Genomic DNA, 22,686 nt, shown 5'->3' with positions numbered 1-22,686 from the left:
TTACTGCCAATGTTTGTCTATGGAGATTGCATGGCTGTGTGCTCGATTTTATACACCCGTCAACAACGGGTGTGGTTGAAGGGGTGTCCCTATATAGTGTATATTGTGAGTACAATTATTATTATTTTGTTCTTCAGCCATCATGCATAACTTTTGATAGATGGTTCAATAGTCAGTTGAATTCAAGTATGTATTATACATTTAAATGAATCCCCTGGTATTAGTCGGTTTCTTTATGATATATGACCTGGATATATTAAGTCCAAGTTTATGATCCAACATTATCCTTACATTGTCCTTCTATAGCATGGATGATCAACTAGATTCACTGTGTTCATCTCAACCAGTGACAACATGCACCCATATGCAGTAGGTGAGAGGTCAAGGCAGATTGTCCTATATCAGGGATCATCAACTACATTCAGGCGGATTTCTACTTGAGCGATGGTCAGTGGGCCGGAACATCATTCTAATAATTTGTAGACTGCAAATTGAACGCAAGAAGCCCAAAAGTATATAATATTTCATATCAAATCAAAGTATATTCGTCACGTGCGCCGAATACAACAGGTTACAGTGAAATGCTTACTTACAGTCTCTAACCAATAGTGCAAAAAAGGTGTTAGGTGAACAATAGGTAAGTAAAGAAATTAAACAACAGTAAAAAGACAGGCTATATACAGTAGTAGAGGCTATAGAAGTAGCGAGGTTACATACAGACACCGGTTAGTCAGGCTGACTGAGGTAGTATGTACATGTAGATATGGTTAAAGTGACTATGCATATATGATGAACAGAGAGTAGCAGTAGAGTAAAAGAGGGGTTGGCGGGTGGTGGGCGGGACACAATGAGGATAGCCTGGTTAGCCAATGTGCGGGGGCACTGGTTGGTCAGCCCAATTGAGGTAGTATGTACATGAATGTATAGTTAAAGTGACTATGCGGGTGGTGGGCGGGACACAATGAGGATAGCCCAGTTAGCCAATGTGCGGGGCACTGGTTGGTCAGCCCAATTGAGGTAGTATGTACATGAATGTATAGTTAAAGTGACTATGCGGGTGGTGGGCGGGACACAATGAGGATAGCCCAGTTAGCCAATGTGCGGGGGCACTGGTTAGTCAGCCCAATTGAGGTAGTATGTACATGAATGTATAGTTAAAGTGACTATGCATATATGATAAACAGAGTAGCAGCAGCGTAAAAAGAGGGGTTGGGGGGGGCAGGTGGGGGGGGCACACAATGCAAATAGTCCTGTTCAGGAGTCTTATGGCTTGGGGGTAAAAACTGTTGAGAAACCTTGTTGTCCTAGACTTGGCACTCCGGTACTGCTTGCCATGCGGTAGTAGAGAGAACAGTCTATGACTGGGGAGGCTGGGGACTTTGACAATTCTTAGGGCCTTCCTCTGACACCGCCTGGTGTAGAGGTCCTGGATGGCAGGCTGCTTTGTCCCATTGATGTACTGGGCCGTACGCACTGGGCCGTACGCACTACCCTCTGTAGTGCCTTGCGGTCAGAGGCCGAGCAATTGCCGTACCAGGCAGTGATGCAATTTGACAAAAACATAATGATTTCAAACGTTGCTTACATTTGTATATGATCACATGTATTACTGTGCTAACTATTATGTGTGGGAATACTTGGGATCAGATATCCAACATTAAATCACTAAATCACTGTGTTAATCTCTACCAAGGACAGTGGTCATTCCTACATTACTGTGTTAATCTCTACCAAGGACAGTGGTCATTCCTACATTACTGTGCTAACTATTATGTGTGGGAATACTTGGGATCAGATATCCAACATTAAAATCACTTGTTAAGTACCAAGGACAGTGGTCATTTTTTCTTCTAACTATTAAAACTAAATCTAAAAGCCCTATAGTTGGGATCAGGGGAACCAAGGACAGTGGTCATTCTATTACGCTAACTATTAGGACAGTGGTCATTCCTACATTACTGTGTTAATCTCTACCAAGGACAGTGGTCATTCCTACATTACTGTGTTAATCTCTACCAAGGACAGTGGTCATTCCTAGATTACTATGTTCATCTCTGCCAAGGACAGTGGTCATTCCTAGATTACTGTGTTAATATCTACCAAGGACAGTGGTCATTCCTAGATTACTGTTAATCTCTACCAAGGACAGTGGTCATTCCTACATTACTGTGTTAATCTCTACCAAGGACAGTGGTCATTCCTAAATCACTGTGTTAAACTCTACCAAGGACAGTGGTCATTCCTAGATTACTGTGTTAATCTCTACCAAGGACAGTGGTCATTCCTACATTACTGTGTTCATCTCTACCAAGGACAGTGGTCATTCCTAGATTACTGTGTTAATCTCTACCAAGGACAGTGGTCATTCCTAGATTACTGTGTTAATCTCTACCAAGGACAGTGGTCATTCCTAGATTACTGTGTTAATCTCTACCAAGGACAGTGGTCATTCCTAGATTACTGTGTTCATCTCTACCAAGGACAGTGGTCATTCCTACATGACTGTGTTAATCTCTACCAAGGACAGTGGTCATTCCTAGATTACTGTGTTAATCTCTACCAAGGACAGTGGTCATTCCTAGATTACTGTGTTCATCTCTACCGAGGACAGTGGTCATTCCTAGATTACTGTGTTCATCTCTACCAAGGACAGTGGTCATTCCTACATGACTGTGTTAATCTCTACCAAGGACAGTGGTCATTCCTAGATTACTGTGTTAATCTCTACCAAGGACAGTGGTCATTCCTACATTACTGTGTTCATCTCTACCAAGGACAGTGGTCATTCCTACATTACTGTGTTAATCTCTACCAAGGACAGTGGTCATTCCTACATTACTGTGTTAATCTCTACCAAGGACAGTGGTCATTCCTACATTACTGTGTTCATCTCTACCAAGGACAGTGGTCATTCCTACATCACTGTGTTCATCTCTACCAAGGACAGTGGTCATTCCTACATGACTGTGTTAATCTCTACCAAGGACAGTGGTCATTCCTACATTACTGTGTTAATCTCTACCAAGGACAGTGGTCATTCCTACATCACTGTGTTCATCTCTACCAAGGACAGTGGTCATTCCTACATTACTGTGTTAATCTCTACCAAGGACAAATCACTGTGTTCATCTCTACCAAGGACAGTGGTCATTCCTACATTACTGTGTTAATCTCTACCAAGGACAGTGGTCATTCCTACATCACTGTGTTCATCTCTACCAAGGACAGTGGTCATTCCTACATGACTGTGTTCATCTACCAAGGACAGTCATTCCTCATCCTGTGTTCATTTGTGTCATTTTATATTCCAGACAGTGGTTGGCATCACTGTTTCATTAAGGACAGTGGTCATTCCTACCTGACTGTGTTCATCTAGCCTCTCCTCTTTTTGTGTATTTATATTCCAGCAAGTTGGCTATTTCATTAAGAGAGAGCTGTGTGTGTGTGTGTGTGTTAGTGTGTGTGTGTGTGTGTGTGTGTGTGTGTGTGTGTGTGTGTGTGTGTGTGTGTGTGTGTGTGTGTGTGTGTGTGTGTGTGCAGGCGTGCATGTGCGTGAGCGAGAGAGCTCATCTCTAAACATTGACACAGCAAATATGTTAGTCCCTCTCTGTCTGGCTGTTGTGTGTCGTAGCATCAAGGCTGTCTGGATCAGGCTGCTGCTGTGTGTCGTAGCATCAAGGCTGTTGGATCAGGCTGCTGCTGTGTGTCGTAGCATCAAGGCTGTCTGGATCAGGCTGCTGCTGTGTGTCGTAGCATCAAGGCTGTCTGGATCAGGCTGCTGCTGTGTGTCGTAGCATCAAGGCTGTCTGCACCAGGCTGTTGCTGTGTGTCGTAGCATCAAGGCTGTCTGGATCAGGCTGCTGCTGTGTGTCGTAGCATCAAGGCTGTCTGCACCAGGCTGCTGCTGTGTGTCGTAGCATCAAGGCTGTCTGCACCAGGCTGCTGCTGTGTGTCGTAGCATCAAGGCTGTCTGCACCAGGCTGCTGCTGTGTGTTGTAGCATCAAGGCTGTCTGCACCAGGCTGCTGCTGTGTGTCGTAGCATCAAGGCTGTCTGCATCAGGCTGCTGCTGTGTGTCATAGCATCAAGGCTGTCTGCACCAGGCTGCTGCTGTGTGTCGTAGCATCACGGCTGTCTGCACCAGGCTGCTGCTGTGTGTCGTAGCATCAAGGCTGTCTGCATCAGGCTGCTGCTGTGTGTCGTAGCATCAAGGCTGTCTGCACCAGGCTGCTGCTGTGTGTCGTAGCATCACGGCTGTCTGCACCAGGCTGCTTAAAGGGCCTCAGGCGCGAGTGGAATAAGAAATGAAAGGAGAGCGAGAAAGAGACCGTGAAACTAGAATACAGAACAGAGAAATGTAAAACAGACATGTCTGTGGAGTCCAGACTCTCAGGCATAGCGAAGGTCAGGGGCAGAAGTCTTCAGGGAGATTATTACTTGCAGGTTAGAGATGTCAAATTGGGTTTAACCACGCCAAGTACGAAAAATAGTTTACGTTCTATTTCCATTTCCAACTTTTTAAAACTGAAATAAAACATTTGAAATGTCAGCTAAAGGTTTCACTCTCTCACAAATCAATCTAAAGTTTTCACTCTCTCACAAATCAAGAAGAAACTATATCCCAATTCTTTGTTTATATAATATATTATACTATTTTCTCAAATAAGCCTCCTGTCCTTGCTCTCATCCCCATCTCACTGCACCTTGTGGATGGACTGTAGATCACTGGCATCCAGTTCTGGCTCTTCAAATCAAATGTTATTTGTCACCTGCGCCAAATACACCTCACAGTGAAGTGCTTACTTACAAGCCCTTAAGCAACAATGCATTTCAAGAAAAATAAGTGTTCAGTAAAAAATGGATAAGTAAAAATATATCCTCACGTGTAAAAGTTTTGCATATCCCAACTCCCCATGAGACACCCTCGGAGAATGGGGTCATGACCAGGGTCTGCCGTTATCAACAGTGACCCTGGAGCAATTAGGGTTAAGTGCCTTGCTGAAGGGCACATCAACTGATGTTTCACCTTGTCGGCTCGGGGATTCGAACTAGCAACCTTTCAGTTACTGGTCCAATGCTGTAACATCTAGTGCAATAGGATGTTATTTGGGCACAGCCATGGAAAACCAGTATACTTTAGAGGCTCACACATAGCCCTGTGAGCTTCTCCTGACTGTGTGACTTAACTTAGACTCAGAATGTCTCCAGGTCAGGAAGAACGTAGGGTCCTACCCATAAACCATGGCTTTAGGTCTGTCAGTAAAGACACAAGTGGTGGCTACTGCTACGGATATATATTTAGTAAGTCAATGCTTCATTAGGAGGCAATCAGGTCAGACAGCTGTAAACCTGGTGGAATGAGTCATTCTGATACATCAAAATAGCTGGTCTGTAGGCCACTGGTGGTAATGGTTGGTGTGCAGTGCATAAGGGATCCCAAGGTCAACACCTCAGCTTTCTCATTAGTCATGAGGCATCAAAACCAAAGGAACTGAATAACATTAAGAAATGCTATATATGGAAGGAAAGTAGTGTGGAAACCTACCAAAAACAATTAGGCAACAACAAATTCAATCCCTTTTAGACAACTTTCCGGACAAAACATTTCACTATAATAGTGAAGGTGTAAACTTGGCAGTAGAAAGCCTAACAGTATATTTGACCTTTCAGCTTCCCTATGAAATCTCACAATTTCAAGCAGACAACCTAAGAAAATGAAGACAACCAGACAACCTAAGAAATTGAGGAACCAAAAACATAGAGACCAAGAAAACCTGAGTCTACGCCTTCACTATGGTGAATCACTAAAACAATACAGAAATACACTACGGAAAAAGAAGGAACAGCACATCAGAAATCAGCTCAATGTAATTGAAGAATCCATAGACTCTAACCACTTCTGGGAAAATTGGAACACACTAAACAAACAACAACACAAAAATTATCTATCCAAAATGGAGATGTATGGATAAACCACTTCTCAATCTTTTTGGCTCCATAACAAAGAACAAAACAGCAAAAACATATACACTACTGTTCAAAAGTTTGGGGTCATTTAGAAATGTCCTTGTTTTTTAAAGAAAAGCACTTTTTTGTCCGTTAAAATATCATCAAATTGATCAGAAATACAGTCTAGACATTGTTAATGTTGTAAATGACTATTGTAGTGTTAATGTAAATGACTATTGTAGCTGAAAATAGCAATTTTTTAATGGAATGTCTACATAGGTGTAGAGGCACATTATCAGCAACCATCACTCCTGTGTTCCAATGTTATGTTAGCTAATCCAAGTTTATCATTTTAAAAGGCTTATTGATCATCAGAAAACCTTTTTGCAATTATGTTAGCACAGCTGAAAACTGTTGTCCTAATTAAAGAAGCAATAAAACTGGCCTTCTTTAGACTAGTTGAGTATCTGGATTATCAGAATTTTTGGGTTCGATTACAGGCTCAAAATGGCCAGCAACAAAGAACTTTCTTCTGAAACTTGTCAGTCTATTCTTGTTCTGAGAAATTAAGACTATTCCATTGCCAAGAACCTGAAGATCTCGTACAACGCTATGTACTACTCCCTTCACAGAACAGCGCAAACTGACTCTAACCAGAATAGAAAGAGGAGTGGGAGGCCCCGGTGCACAACTGAGCAAGAGGACAAGTACATTAGAGTGGCTAGTTTGAGAAACAGACACCTCACAAGTCCTCAACTGTCAGCTTCATTAAATAGTACCCACAAAACACCAGTCTCAACGTCAACAATGAAGAGGTGACTCCGGGATGCTACCCTTCTAGGCAGAGTTCCTCTGTCCAGTCTGTGTTCTTTTGACCATCTTAATCTTTTATTTTTATTGGCCAGTCTGAGATATGTTTTTTTCCTTTGCAACTCTGCCTAGAAGGTCAGCATCCCAGAGTCGCCTCTTCACTGTTGACGTTGAGACTGGTGTTTTGCAGGTACTATTTAATGAATCTGCCATCACAGCAGCAATAATTGTGACCTGTTGCCACAATAAAGTTAACCAGTGAAGAACAAACACCATTGTAAATGCAATCCATAGTTATGTTTATTTATTTTCCCTTTTGTAGTTGAACTATTTGCACATCGTTACAACACTGTATATAGCCATAATATGACATTTGAAATGTATTTTTGAACTTTTGTAAGTCTAATATTTACTGTACATTTTTTATTGTTGATTTCACTTTGGTTTATTATACATTTCACATATGTTTCCCATGCCAATAAAGCCCTTTGATGCAGAGAGAGAGAGAGAGAGAGGCAGAGAGAGAGACAGAGCGAGAGAAACAGAGAGAGAGAGAGGCAGATAGAGAGAGGGAGAGAGAGAGAGGGAGAGGCAGAGAGACACAGAGAGAGAGAGAGGCAGAGAGAGAGAGAGGCAGAGAGAGAGAGGCAGAGAGAGAGAGGCAGAGAGAGAGAGAGAGAGAGAGGCAGAGAGATAGAGAGACAGAGAGAGAGACAGAGAGAGAGAGACAGAGAGAGAGAGAGGCAGAGAGAGAGAAGCAGAGGGAGAGAGACAGAGAGAGAGAGGCAGAGAGCGAGAGAGAGGCAGAGAGAGAGAGAAGCAGAGAGACAGAGAGAGAGAGACAGAGAGAGAGAGACAGAGAGAGAGACAGACAGAGAGAGAGAGAGGCAGAGAGAGAGAAGCAGAGGGAGAGAGACAGAGAGAGAGAGAGAGAGGCAGAGAGAGACTGAGAGAGAGGCAGAGAGAGTGAGAGGCAGAGAGAGAGTTTGTGCTTGCGCGTGTGTGTGTGTCCACGGTAGATGGAAGAACATGCAGTAGTGCTCCAGTGCTGTAACTAGCCCACTTTAGTTGGCCCATTTTCACCCTGTAAGGTGTGTGCATGCATGCTCATAATATGTGTGGGTATGCGTGTGTGTGCTGGTGTGCAGTTTTTGCATGTGTGCGTATATGTCTGGAGCGCTTTTGTGCGTGTGTGTGTGTGTGTGTGTGTGTGTGTGTGTATTTCAGAACAGCGCCATCTGGGTTTGATAGCCTTTCTCTTGTCCATGATTTAATGTATGTTGTCGTGTCTGGATTCAAATACATTTGAGAGGCTTTCTGGACAGTCTCCAGTAGTAGACAGAAAGCAGGTGTGTGTGTGTGTGCGTGTGCATGTGTGTGTGAGAAAACAGATACATTAAGATATAACACACACTTGAGTGATGATGTCATCCTGTATGGCTGGCTGGATGACTGATTGGGTTTTAAACTCGCTCTGACACTCCTTTGTTGCTGTGATATAATCACAGAGTAAACCGCTTTTTAAACATTTCTGCATGCCAGTAATATCACATTCCAGAAAGGAGAAATGGATTGGGCAGATAGTGTCCATCCTAAATTGGTGCGAATGCATTTTGTTCTGTTGATAACTCTCCTACTGTAATGCTTGTGATAATCTTAAAGTACTGGGTAGTACATATAGAGTCGGTTTCTTGAATATAGATGAGGCATAATCCTGGACTAAAAAGCATTCTCCAAGGAGAATCTCCATTCAAAGTGCATTTTAATCTAGGATTAGGCTTAGTCTGAGTCCAGGAAACCTGCCCAAATTACATAGAGTAGTCTAAACACACTGCTTATTTAGGATACATTTTTCATCACGCAATATTCAGTAATACTGTATATATATTTACATTACATTTAAGTCATTTAGTACATCATGATATAAACAGGTTTATTCTGGATGTTTTAGCAAATTTATTCTATTTTCCAGCATTTACTCTCTTGTCCATCATTGGGAAGAAATGATCTGAAGTATTCATGCATACCTTTGCTCTTTCTGATTTTGGTGTCAGTGTAGCAGATTTGGTGAGCTAGTTAGCTTTGAACACTAGCATCCATCGTGCTGTGACATCACTGTGACTTCACTCCCCATGACAGCTGCAGTCAACTGTTGGTCATGGAGTGGCAGGCTTGACTCTTGGGTTCAGTCCCAAATTGACCCCTAAACCCTACACTTGGAGATCTCTGAGAGGATTTGACATGTGTAGGTAGTATAGAAGTAGCTGCGTCTTGTCCTCTGATAGGCTAGGTGGAAATTTCACCATATTACTTATACTAATCAAATCCTCTCAGATCTCCACAAGTGAATGGGGTTTTAGGGGTCGATTTGGGATCGGGCCTTGTTCTGTCAGCTAGTACAGTTGACTTGAGTGTCCCGGGTCAGGAGGACAGGTACAGAGCGCCAGCACCTCTTTTAGGGAAAAATGTGAAATGTTGACCACATTTTTAATAATAGTTATAGCAAAAGCATTTCTTTGTTGAAAGATGTATTTTCAGACAGGGATAGTGTGAAATGAGAAACAGAGCGAGGGAGATGGACCAGATTCGTACCCATGCTGGAATTGTATATGTGCTGCAGGCAGTGTTACCCACTAGACCAGGATTCATACCCATGCTGGAATTGTATATGTGCTGCAGGCGGTGTTACCCACTAGACCAGGATTCATACCCATGCTGGAGCTGTATATGTGCTGCAGGCAGGGTTACTCACTAGACCAGGATTCATACCCATGCTGGAGCTGTATATGTGCTGCAGACGGTGTTACCCACTAGACCAGGATTCATACCCATGCTGGAGTTGTATATGTGCTGCAGGCGGTGTTACCCACTAGACCAGGATTCATACCCATGCTGGAGCTGTATATGTACTACAAGCAGCTTTACCCACTAGACCAGGATTCATACCCATGCTGGAGTTGTATATGTGCTGCAGGTGGTGTTACCCACTAGACCAGGATTCATACCCATGCTGGAGTTATATATGTACTACAAGCAGCTTTACCCACTAGACCAGGATTCATACCCATGCTGGAGCTGTATATGTACTACAAGCAGCTTTACCCACTAGACCAGGATTCATACCCATGCTGGAGCTGTATATGTACTACAAGCAGCTTTACCCACTAGACCAGGATTCATACCCATGCTGGAGTTATATATGTGCTGCAGGCGGGGTTACCCACTAGACCAGGATTCATACCCATGCTGGAGTTGTATATGTGCTGCAGGCAGTGTTACCCACTAGAACATGATTCATACCCATGCTGGAGCTGTATATGTACTACAAGCAGCTTTACCCACTAGACCAGGATTCATACCCATGCTGGAGTTGTATATGTGCTGCAGGTGGTGTTTACCCACTAGACCAGGATTCATACCCATGCTGGAGTTATATATGTGCTGCAGGCGGGGTTACCCACTAGAACATGATTCATACCCATGCTGGAGCTGTATATGTACTACAAGCAGCTTTACCCACTAGACCAGGATTCATACCCATGCTGGAGTTGTATATGTGCTGCAGGTGGTGTTACCCACTAGACCAGGATTCATACCCATGCTGGAGCTGTATATGTGCTGCAGGCAGGGTTACTCACTAGACCAGGATTCATACCCATGCTGGAGTTGTATATGTGCTGCAGGTGGTGTTACCCACTAGACCAAGATTCATACCCATGCTGGAGTTGTATATGTGCTGCAGGCGGGGTTACCCACTAGACCAGGATTTATACCCATGCTGGAGTTGTATATGTGCTGCAGGCGGGGTTACCCACTAGACCAGGATTCATACCCATGCTGGAGTTGTATATGTGCTGCAGGTGGTGTTACCCACTAGACCAAGATTCATACCCATGCTGGAGTTGTATATGTGCTGCAGGCGGGGTTACCCACTAGACCAGGATTTATACCCATGCTGGAGTTGTATATGTGCTGCAGGCGGTGTTACCCACTAGACCAGGATTTATACCCATGCTGGAGTTGTATATGTACTGCAGGCGGGGTTACCCACTAGAACATGATTCATACCCATGCTGTGGTTATATACTGTATGTGCTGCAGGCGGCGTTACAACTAGACCAGCCTCAAGCAATTAGCACAAGCATTTCTATTACATAAAGAATTTCTGTTTACATAATATGTATTACATGACATAACGGTCCTTAAGTATGCATAACAAGTGTACTGTTGATGTAAGAGGTTTTATGTTGAACATACTATCCCAGGGCTTCTAACACTCCAGCACATACTCCTAAATGATACTATCCCAGGGCTGCTAACACTCTAGCACATACTCCTAAATGATACTATCCCAGGACTGCTAACACTCCAGCACATACTCCTAAATGATACTATCCCAGGACTGCTAACACTCTACCACATACTCCTAAATGATACTATCCCAGGACTGCTAACACTCTACCACATACTCCTAAATGATACTATCCCAGGACTGCTAACACTCTAGCACATACTCCTAAATGATACTATCCCAGGGCTGCTAACACTCTAGCACATACTCCTAAATGATACTATCCCAGGACTGCTAACACTCTACCACATACTCCTAAATGATACTATCCCAGGACTGCTAACACTCTACCACATACTCCTAAATGATACGATCCCAGGACTGCTAACACTCCAGCACATACTCCTAAATGATACTATCCCAGGACTGCTAACACTCTACCACATACTCCTAAATGATACTATCCCAGGACTGCTAACACTCTACCACATACTCCTAAATGATACTATCCCAGGACTGCTAACACTCTCCCACATACTCCTAAATGATACTATCCCAGGACTGCTAACACTCTAGCACATACTCCTAAATGATACTATCCCAGGGCTGCTAACACTCTACCACATACTCCTAAATGATACTATCCCAGGACTGCTAACACTCTACCACATACTCCTAAATGATACTATCCCAGGACTGCTAACACTCTACCACATACTCCTAAATGATACTATCCCAGGACTGCTAACACTCTAGCACATACTCCTAAATGATACTATCCCAGGACTGCTAACACTCTAGCACATACTCCTAAATGATACTATCCCAGGGCTGCTAACACTCTACCACATACTCCTAAATTATACTATCCCAGGACTGCTAACACTCTAGCACATACTCCTAAATGATACTATCCCAGGGCTGCTAACACTCTACCACATACTCCTAAATGATACTATCCCAGGACTGCTAACACTCTACCACATACTCCTAAATGATACTATCCCAGGGCTGCTAACACTCTACCACATACTCCTAAATGATACTATCCCAGGACTGCTAACACTCTAGCACATACTCCTAAATGATACTATCCCAGGGCTGCTAACACTCTACCACATACTCCTAAATGATACTATCCCAGGACTGCTAACACTCTACCACATACTCCTAAATGATACTATCCCAGGACTGCTAACACTGTGCAGTCAAGAATGGAACAACGGCACAGTGAGCAAAGCAATATGTTTGGCCCGTTTCAGTAAGTCCAATGCATTTCCAGTCATTTTTCATGACCGAAGAAGTCTTTCTAGCTAACAACAATTGTTTTGTGTTTCTGTGCCTTTGTGTGTGTGTGTGTGTGTGTGTGTGTGTTTGCGTGTGCGTACTCCTCTGTAAGTGTGTTATGTGTATACATGTGCGTGTGTGTGTATACATGTGCGTGTGTACGTACACATGCTAGTGTGTGTGTGTTTGCATTTGTGCATGCATGGGTGTGTTTTGCATGGTCATGCGTGTATAATGACAGGCAACTGCATTTGAGAATGGTTGGCTAAAATACTGCTTCAGAGAGGCTGTGATAAATTGGGTCAGTATTACAAATGTCCCAGGTATGAGAAAGAGAGAGAGATAAAGAGCGAGAGAGAGAGAAACATCTGGTTGGAAGAAAGAAATAAAGGACAGGAGGGAGGGAAATAAATCTGTGTTTATGGCATGAGTCTTTTACAAGTGAGTATGGTCTCCACAGCGGTCTCCACATTCTGCTCTAATTACTATATTGATCCAGATCCAGTCACGTCAGACCAGTGATTACTGTATTAACTTAGATCCAGTCAGTCAGACCAGTGATTACTGTATTAACTCAGATCCAGTCAGTCAGACCAGTGATTACTGTATTAACTCAGATCCAGTCAGTCAGACCAGTGATTACTCTATTAACTCAGATCCAGTCAATCAGACCAGTGATTGCTGTATTAACTCAGATCCAGTCAGTCAGACCAGTGATTACTGTATTAACTCAGATCCAGTCAGTCAGACCAGTGATTACTGTATTAACTCAGATCCAGTCAATCAGACCAGTGATTACTGTATTAACTCAGATCTAGTCAGTCAGACCAGTGATTACTGTATTAACTCAGATCCAGTCACGTCAGACCAGTGATTACTGTATTAACTTAGATCCAGTCAGTCAGACCAGTGATTACTGTATTAACTCAGATCCAGTCAGTCAGACCAGTGATTACTGTATTAACTCAGATCCAGTCAGTCAGAGCAGTGATTACTGTATTAACTCAGATCCAGTCACGTCAGACCAGTGATTACTGTATTAACTTAGAACCAGTCAGTCAGACCAGTGATTACTGTATTAACTCAGATCTAGTCACGTCAGACCAGTGATTACTGTATTAACTCAGATCCAGTCACGTCAGACCAGTGATTACTGTATTAACTCAGATCCAGTCAGTCAGACCAGTGATTACTGTATTAACTCAGATCCAGTCAGTCAGACCAGTGATTACTGTATTAACTCAGATCCAGTCAGTCAGACCAGTGATTACTGTATTAACTCAGATCCAGTCACGTCAGACCAGTGATTACTGTATTAACTCAGATCCAGTCAGTCAGACCAGTGATTACTGTATTAACTCAGATCCAGTCAGTCAGACCAGTGATTACTGTATTAACTCAGATCCAGTCAGTCAGACCAGTGATTACTGTATTAACCCAGATCCAGTCAGTCAGACCAGTGATTACTGTATTAACTCAGATCCAGTCACGTCAGACCAGTGATTACTGTCTTTCCAGAGTCCTTGTGAATGTTCCCTCAAAAAAATGTAGTCACTGAGCAAATCTCAGGTCTGCTGAGCGCAAACTTGAACGTTGTCAAAATTCTGTGCAATTCTGTGCGAGCATCTACTGTGATAAATGCAGGGCTTGACATTAACCTGCTTATCCACTTGTCCTTCAGACAAGGTGGTGACTGAAAATGTTGTTGTGTTGTTTGATGCAAGAAACCACTTTACAAAATAAAACATTAAATTCATCATTATTCCCATGCCATTATTACAGAGAATCATTAAAAAAACTATGCTACCCTCTGCCTATTGGCTACTTAGCTTTTTCAAGCCTGTCTCAAAATACAACATTGCCCCTTTAAGACAAAAAAAGCCCTATACCTGACTCACTTTTCAAAGATGTCTAGAAATGCACACATTTTGTGCTCTTGTAAGACGTAATCACTCTCCCATTGCTGACTACAAATGATCTATAACTTGGGTAAGAACTCACAACCTAACATAGGATATGAACACATGTACAAATGTGCACTCGTTGCTACATGTAGCTCTCGCTTTGATCTCAAAACAAACTCATCTACTCACCACTGCTCATGCTGTAAACACAGTCCAGTTCAAGTGAGTGGCACAGATCCATATATGGCAATAGTCTATTTGCATATAGGTCCTACTGCTGCTCTGATTGGTTATGGCGCACCGGTCTGTGTAGAGTACAGGCCTAAGTCGTGCCTGTCAGTGTAATAGAATCCTACTCCAATGCATTCTGCCTACAACAAATCTTTTGCATAGTTAGTTTTGCATACTATGTCTTGCATAGTTTGTTTTGTTTCGGTATGTTGCATTGAAAGTGGCTAATATTGCTTTCAATCGATCACAATTCCCACAGTAAAGGGAAACGTTGATAGTGTTAACTAACTGGGAAACTAGATAGTTGAGTTAAGTTCAATCTTGTGATTCTCTGCGCTGGCTGATATTTATTCTGCTCAGCAGTCCCGGGGAGGGAACATTGGTCCTAGTCTCACAGAGTCTCACTCTATTCACTCTCTCTCCTCCGTTAGGTATTGCCTATCTGGGAGGGGCGTGCAGCTCCAAGAGGAAGTGTGTTCTGGCCGAGGACAACGGACTCAACCTGGCCTTCACCATAGCCCACGAGCTGGGACACAAGTACGTCTCTCTGTGTAAATGAGCACTTGTCTATCCTGAGCAAAAGCAGTGAATCGTCAAGTTTTTCCTAGGTAGAGATCTAGGATCCCCTCCCCCAACCCTAACCCTAACCTTAACCATTAGTGGGGAAAATGCCAAACTGACCCAAGATCAGCATCTAGGGGTGACTTCACCCTCCTCAGTTTAACAATGGAAGGCATCGTTTCGTCAGACTCCATCTTGATTGGATGAAAGTTTCAGCCTCTTTTTAAGTATTTTTGTACTGGATAACTTCACAGTTTGAGGTATCCATGGGCACAACTCTTTGTATCTCTCTGTTATCCATAGTTAAGATAAAAATACGAGAGCAGTTTTAGAGTTAAATAAATAGATAATTCCATGTCAATGAACCACTATTATCATCATTATTGTGGATTTCTTTCCTAAGTGAAAGTGTAATTACATAGTTTTTGACAGTAGCCATTATAGGCAGTACTGTAAGGTTCTGTTCCCAGGTACTTCAGTCTTTGACTGCCTCCCAAATGGCACCCCATTCCCCATATAGTGCATTAATGTTGACCAGAGCCCTATGAGCCCATTTTGGGATAGGTTGCCATTTGGGATGCAGTCTTTCTCTGGTATAATCAGTTGCATTGTTCCTTCTTCTCTAGCCACACAGACTTGAGTTCAGCGTCATCATTTCTTCACTCAAGACAGGATAGCACAGTGTGTGTGTGTGTGTGTGCGTGTGCGTGTGCGTGTGTGTGTGTGTGTGTGAGCATGTGTGTATTACTCGAATAAAGCCCTCATTGATAGAGCGGTGACAGGGAGCCAACACCAAAATGCCAGAGTATATTAGCGTTAGCAACAGCTTTGTGGCTTTGCCAGGCCCAGAAGGATTTATCACACTTTTCATCAGGCAGTATATCTGGGCAGCCATGCTGAGGGTGCAAGGACCCCTTGTTTAATGTCTGAGAGAGGTAATGAACTGGCATGGAGCACGCCCCACTGGTGCCCAAATAAACACATACACACACCCAAGCTGCATGCACAAACAGGAGACACACACACATGCCTGCATGCACATACACACACACACACACACACACACACACACACACACACACACACACACACACACATGTAACATTAAAAAATACAGAAGAGAGGTAACAAAGCATGCTCTGACACACACACACACTCTCACACACAACTACAGTCATGCATGTGCACAAAACACACACACACACATACGCAAATACACTGTACTTTGACAAGGCTCCATTGTCCAGAGTGTGTGAAACACATATTAATTAGAGAGATTTGGGTTTAAGTGCCCCACTCTGTATTTTCACATAAAAGATTATAAGCTCAGGTTGGCATGATGGCTGTGTGTGTGTGTGTGTGTGTGTGTGTGTGTGTGTGTGTGTGTGTGTGTGTGTGTGTGTGTGTGCGTGTTCATGTGCACGAGTGTGTGCGTGTTCATGTGCATGTGTGTGTGCGTGTGCGCGCGCGTGTGTGTGTGTGTGTGTGTGTGTGTGTGTGTGTGTGTGCGTGTGTGTGTGTGTGTGTGTGTGTGTGTGTGCGTGTTCATGTGCACGTGTGTGTGCGTGTGCGTGTGTGTGTGTGTGTGTGTGTGTGTGTGTGTGTGTGTGTGTGTGTGCTGCTATCATGTTCCTGTCCTTGACATTGTTCCAATTCTTCAGTGTTGCATCTTTCCTTCCTTTCTACCTGGTAATCTGATCCAAACCACTATAGGATGTCTTATTACACTCTGCACTGCTGTTTCCAGTCCAGTTTGGTCTTATCAGTGACCAGCACTTAGTCAACAAACTTCAGCTAATGATTTTGGTCATTTAATCCTGCAGTGGGCTAAATCTGGGTCACACAGAGTGTTTCTGGGTAGTCTTTGAAACAAAAGTATACACCTCACACACATGGTTATGGACTTAAACAAAGAGGACACCTGTACCATGTCAGATATAGAGTTGAAATATATAACATTGTGAGTTTGCATCCCAATGTTACACTTTATATACATCACAGATGACTGAAATATAACAAAACCGTTTCATATAGAAACACCGGATTTTCTACTTAAAAAAAATACATATTTATGAATAATGAAATTATAAAAAATATGAATAACATTCCACCCATGAGGCCACAAGAGGCGATTTGGTCATAAACTACAGGAAAGGGCTGCAAAAAAACATAAAGTTGTAAAAAACTGAACCTCCACTTTAAGGAAGGTAGGACGAGAATATATGAATAATAATATACATTCTCAACAATCAAGGCAACAGTAAAACAAGGGTGAGAAACAGGCAACATGATGATTCATGTTGGTCACGGTTGTTTTGCTTTCAAACCTTTCACATGTGATTCATTATGAATACATTATTTTATAAAGACAGATCTAACCTGAGAAATTCATCTACAACCATTATGCCAGATTAGTATGTAGAACTGAAAATAAACAAGTGCTGTTTCAAATCCTCATGGAATTAGCCATGAAATCTATACTTTCACTGGGTTTAAGTGTGTACTGTGTACTCACCTTTACTCTGTAGTTGCTTTGTATTCACTGTTACACAGTAGCTCTTCCAGATGGTCGCATCTTCACAGATCCAGTGGATATTGATTTGCTCGTCTGTTACTCCTCTTCATGTTGAGTCGGTGATGGAGGTGCATTCTTATCAAGCACTTATCACTCCTAGTGGAAATCAATGTCCAATCCTCAGCCCTTGAAGAAGTGATTCAATTTGTTGCTTGTCTGTATCACTCTGGGGCGGATTCCTGGACAAAGATGAGGCCTAGAGCTGGACTAAAAAGAAAACTCATTGGATAATTTCAATTGAAAATGCTTTTTAGTCTCAGAAGCTGTACATCTGTTCTATGTGTGCTATTTCTATGCTTCCCGTTTTTTAAGTTTCCTTTTTGCGTCTTTTACTTTAGGTTTTGTACACCAGCTTCAAACAGGTGACAATACAATATTTTTGGTAATGGAAATATAGCGGTTTAGCGGTACAACGATTCTCTACACTATACCCACTTGAGAATTTTAGCAACCAGGAAATTGCGGAGGATTTCTGCATAGTACACCTTTAAAACCTTTGACCAATAAACACGTCGCTTTTTAATCTCCAAGACTTTATACAGTTCACTCCTGGGTCAACCAATTGTGCTATTTTTTAATATTTTCTTTTTGCGTTTTGTGTAACTTTTAAAAAACTTATTGTGTACATAATGTTGCTGCAACTGTCTCTTATCACCGAAAATAACTTCTGGACATCAGAAAAGCGATTACTCACTGTCACGTTCTGACCTTTATTTCCTTTGTTTTGTCATTATTTAGTATGGTCAGGGCGTGAGTTGGGGTGGGCAGTCTATGTTTGTTTTTCTATGATTTGGGTATTTCTATGTTTCGGCCTAGTATGGTTCTCAATCAGAGGCAGGTGTCATTAGTTGTCTCTGATTGAGAATCATACTTAGGTAGCCTGGGTTTCACTGTGTGTTTGTGGGTGTTTGTTTCCGTGTCTGTGTTTTTCACCATACGGTACTGTTTTGGGTTTCGTTCATTCCACGTTTATTGTTTTTTTATTCAGTTGTTCGTGTCCATTTTCGCATTAAAAGAACCATGGACACTTACCACGCCGCATATTGGTCCTCTGATCCTTTTCGCCTCTTCTCTTCGGAAGAAGAGGAGGAAATCCCTTACACTCACCGCGGACTGGGAGAAAACTTTTCCTTTAACGAGTCCGATGAGAAGGATATCCTGCTTTCACTGGAACAGGCCCAGATCCCCGCCTTTTGCGTGAAGAAAAGACGCTAACGTGCAGTCATTGGAGAATAAAATTGATGACCTACTATTAAGATTATCCTACCAACGGGACATTAAAAACTATAACATCTTTGGTTTCACCGAGATGTGGTTGAATGAAGGTACGGACAACATAGAGCTAGCGGGATTTTCCATGCACCGGCAGAACAGATACGCTACCTCTGGTAGGACGAGGGGTGGGGGTGTGTGTCTTTATGTCAATAACAGCTGGTGCGCGATATCTAATATTAAAGAAGTCTCGAGGTATTGCTCACCTGAGGTAGAGTACCACATTATTAGAGTACCACACCAAGAGAGTTCTAATCTGTATTATTCGTAGCCGTCTATTTACCACCACAAAACAAGCTGGCACTAAGACCGATCTCAACCAACTCTATAAGGCCATAAGCAAAGAACAAAATGCTCACCCAGAAGCGGCGCTCCTAGTGGCCGGGGACTTTAATGCAGGCAAACTTAAATCAGTTTTACCCAAATTTTACCAGAATGTCACATTTAATTGTTGAACCTTTATTTAACTAGGCAAGTCAGTTAAGAACAAATTCTTATTTTCAATGACGGCCTAGGAACAGTGGGTTAACTGCCTGTTCAGGGGCAGAACGACAGATTTGTACCTTGTCAGCTCGGGGATTTGAACATGAAACCTTTCGGTTACTAGTCCAACGCTCTAACCACTAGTTTACCCTGCCACCCCACATGTGCAACCAGGGGAAAAAAATCCTAGACCACCTTTACTCCACACACCGAGATGCATACAAAGCTCTCCCCCATCCTCCATTTGGCAAATATGACCATAATTCTATCCTCCTGATTCCTGCTTGCAAGCAAAAACTAAAGCAGGAAGTACCAGTGACTCGCTCAATACAGAAGTGGTCAGATGACGCAGATGCTATACTATAGGACTGTTTTGCTAGCACAGACTGGAATATGTTCCCGGGATTCTTCCAATGGCATTGAGGAGTACACCACCTCAGTCATAGGCTTCATCAATAAGTGCATCGATGACGTCGTTCCCACAGTGACTCTACGTACACATCCCAACCAGAAGCCATGGATTACAGGCAACATCCGCATCGAGCTAAAGGCTAAAGCTGCCGCTTTCAAGGAGCGGTGGACTAATCCGGACGCTTATAAGAAATCCCGCTATGCCCCCAGACGAACCATCAAACAAGCACAGCGTCAATACAGGATTAAGATTGAATCCTACTACACCGGCTCTGACACTCATCGGATGTGGCAGGGCTTGACAACTATTACGGACTACAAAGGGAAACCCAGACGCGAGCCGCCCAGTGACGCGAGCCTACCAGACAAGCTAAATGCCTTTTATGCTCGCTTCGAGGCAAGCAACACTGAAGCATGCACAACAGCACCAGCTGTTCTGGATGACTGTGTGATAACGCACTCTGTAGCCGATGTGAACAAAACCTTTAAACAGGTCAACATTAACAAAGCCGCTGGGCCAGACAGATGACCAGGACATGTAATCAAAGCATGCATGCTTCACTGACATTTTCAACATTTCCCTGACCGAGTCTGTAACATCTACATGTTTCAAGCAGACCACCATAGTCTATGTGCCCAAGGAAGCGGAAGTAACCTGCCTAAATGATTACCGGCCCGTGGCACTCACGTCAGTAGCCATGAAGTGCTTTGAAAGGCTGGTCATGGCTCACATCAACAGCATCCTCCCGGACACCCTAGACCTGCTCCAATTCGCATACCGCCCAACAGATCCACAGATGACGCCATCTCAATCGCACTCCACACCGCCCTTTCTCACCTGGACGAAAGGAACACCTATGTGAGAATGCTGTTCATTGACTACAGCTCAGCGTTCAACACCATAGTGCCCACGAAGCTCATCACTAAGCTAAGGACTCTGGGACAAAACACCTCCCTCTGCAACTGGATCTTGGACTTCCTGACAGGCCGCACCCAGGTGATAAGAGTAGGCAACAACGCGTCTGCCACACTGATGCTTAGGGATAGGCGTCCCGTTAGCGGGACACCAGTCGACAACATCCGGTGAAAGTGGAGGGCGCGCAATTCAAATAAATAATTGTAATTTTAAAAAACATTCATGAACATACAAGTATCTTATATAAATTATTGTTAATCTAACTGCGTTGTCCGATTTACAATAGGCTTTACAGCGAAAGCATACGATTGTTTGAGGACGGCGCCCCACATCAACATATTTTTCAACCAGCACAGGCTTCATAAAATCACAAATAGCGATTAAATAAATCACTTAGTTTTGAAAATCTTCCTCTGTTTGCAATCCCAAGGCGTCCCAGCTACACCATGAATGGTCGTTTTGTTAGATAAAATTCTTCTTTATATGGTTCACCAACTACTTCTCTGATAGAGTTCAGTGTGTCAAATCGGAGTGTCTGCTGTCCGGACCTCTGGCAGTCTCTATGGGGGTGCCACAGGGTTAAATTCTTGGACCGACTCTCTTCTCTGTATACATCAATGAGGTCGCTCTTGCTGCTGGTGAGTCTCTGATCCACCTCTACGCAGACGACACCATTCTGTATACTTCCGGCCCTTCTTTGGACACTGTGTTAACAACCCTCCAGGCAAGCTTCAATGCCATACAACTCTCCTTCCGTGGCCTCCAATTGCTCTTAAATACAAGTAAAACTAAATGCATGCTCTTCAACCGATCGCTACCTGCACCTACCCGCCTGTCCAACATCACTACTACTAACATCACTGACTTAGAATACGTGGACAACTACAAATACTTAGGTGTCTGGTTAGACTGTAAACTCTCCTTCCAGACCCATATCAAACATCTCCAATCCAAAGTTAAATCTAGAATTGGCTTCCTATTTCGCAACAAAGCATCCTTCACTCATGCTGCCAAACATACCCTTGTAAAATTGACCATCCTACCAATCCTCGACTTTGGCGATGTCATTTACAAAATAGCCTCCAATACCCTACTCAACAAATTGGATGCAGTCTATCACAGTGCAATCCGTTTTGTCACCAAAGCCCCATATACTACCCACCATTGCGACCTGTACGCTCTCGTTGGCTGGCCCTCGCTTCATACTCGTCGCCAAATCCACTGGCTCCATGTCATCTACAAGACCCTGCTAGGTAAAGTCCCCCTTATCTCAGCTCGCTGGTCACCATAGCATCTCCCACCTGTAGCACACGCTCCAGCAGGTATATCTCTCTAGTCACCCCCAAAACCAATTCTTTCTTTGGCCGCCTCTCCTTCCAGTTCTCTGCTGCCAATGACTGGAACGAACTACAAAAATCTCTTAAATTGGAAACACTTATCTCCCTCACTAGCTTTAAGCACCAACTGTCAGAGCATCTTACAGATTACTGCACCTGTACATAGCCCACCTATAATTTAGCCCAAACAACTACCTCTTTTCCAACTGTATTTAATTAATTTATTTATTTTGCTCCTTTGCACCCCATTATTTTTATTTCTACTTTGCACATTCTTCCATTGCAAAACTACCATTCCAGTGTTTTACTTGCTATATTGTATTTACTTTGCCACCATGGCCTTTTTTGCCTTTACCTCCCTTCTCACCTAATTTGCTCACATTGTATATAGACTTTTTTTTTTTTACTGTATTATTGACTGTATGTTTGTTTTACTCCATGTGTAACTCTGTGTCGTTGTATGTGTCGAACTGCTTTGCTTTATCTTGGCCAGGTCGCAATTGTAAATGAGAACTTGTTCTCAACTTGCTTACCTGGTTAAATAAAGGTGAAATAAAATAAATAAATATCCAAAAAGGTCTGTTTAATTGGCGCCATCAATTTCAGTAATCCAATCATTCAACATGCAGACAAAGGAGTCCAAAAAGCTACCTCTAAATT

At 43.0% G+C, this 22,686-nt stretch overlaps 1 protein-coding gene across 4 annotated transcripts in view; it reads left to right on the top strand.

Moving 5' to 3' along the window:
• adamts17 (ADAM metallopeptidase with thrombospondin type 1 motif, 17) overlaps positions 1 to 22,686 on the top strand; it is a 272,173-nt gene that overhangs the window by 126,538 nt on the left and 122,949 nt on the right. For all 4 annotated transcript variants that reach the window (XM_065012247.1, XM_065012245.1, XM_065012246.1 and 1 more), the window contains exon 8: positions 14,903 to 15,008. In XM_065012247.1, the coding sequence (XP_064868319.1) occupies positions 14,903 to 15,008 (106 nt within the window). The remainder of the gene's footprint in view (positions 1 to 14,902; positions 15,009 to 22,686) is intronic.

This window comes from Oncorhynchus nerka, linkage group LG27 (genome assembly GCF_034236695.1).
Source record: "Oncorhynchus nerka isolate Pitt River linkage group LG27, Oner_Uvic_2.0, whole genome shotgun sequence".
Classification (NCBI taxonomy): domain Eukaryota; kingdom Metazoa; phylum Chordata; class Actinopteri; order Salmoniformes; family Salmonidae; genus Oncorhynchus; species Oncorhynchus nerka.
Note: the sequence above shows the minus strand (reverse complement) of the source record. Positions and strands in the feature narration are given on the sequence as shown.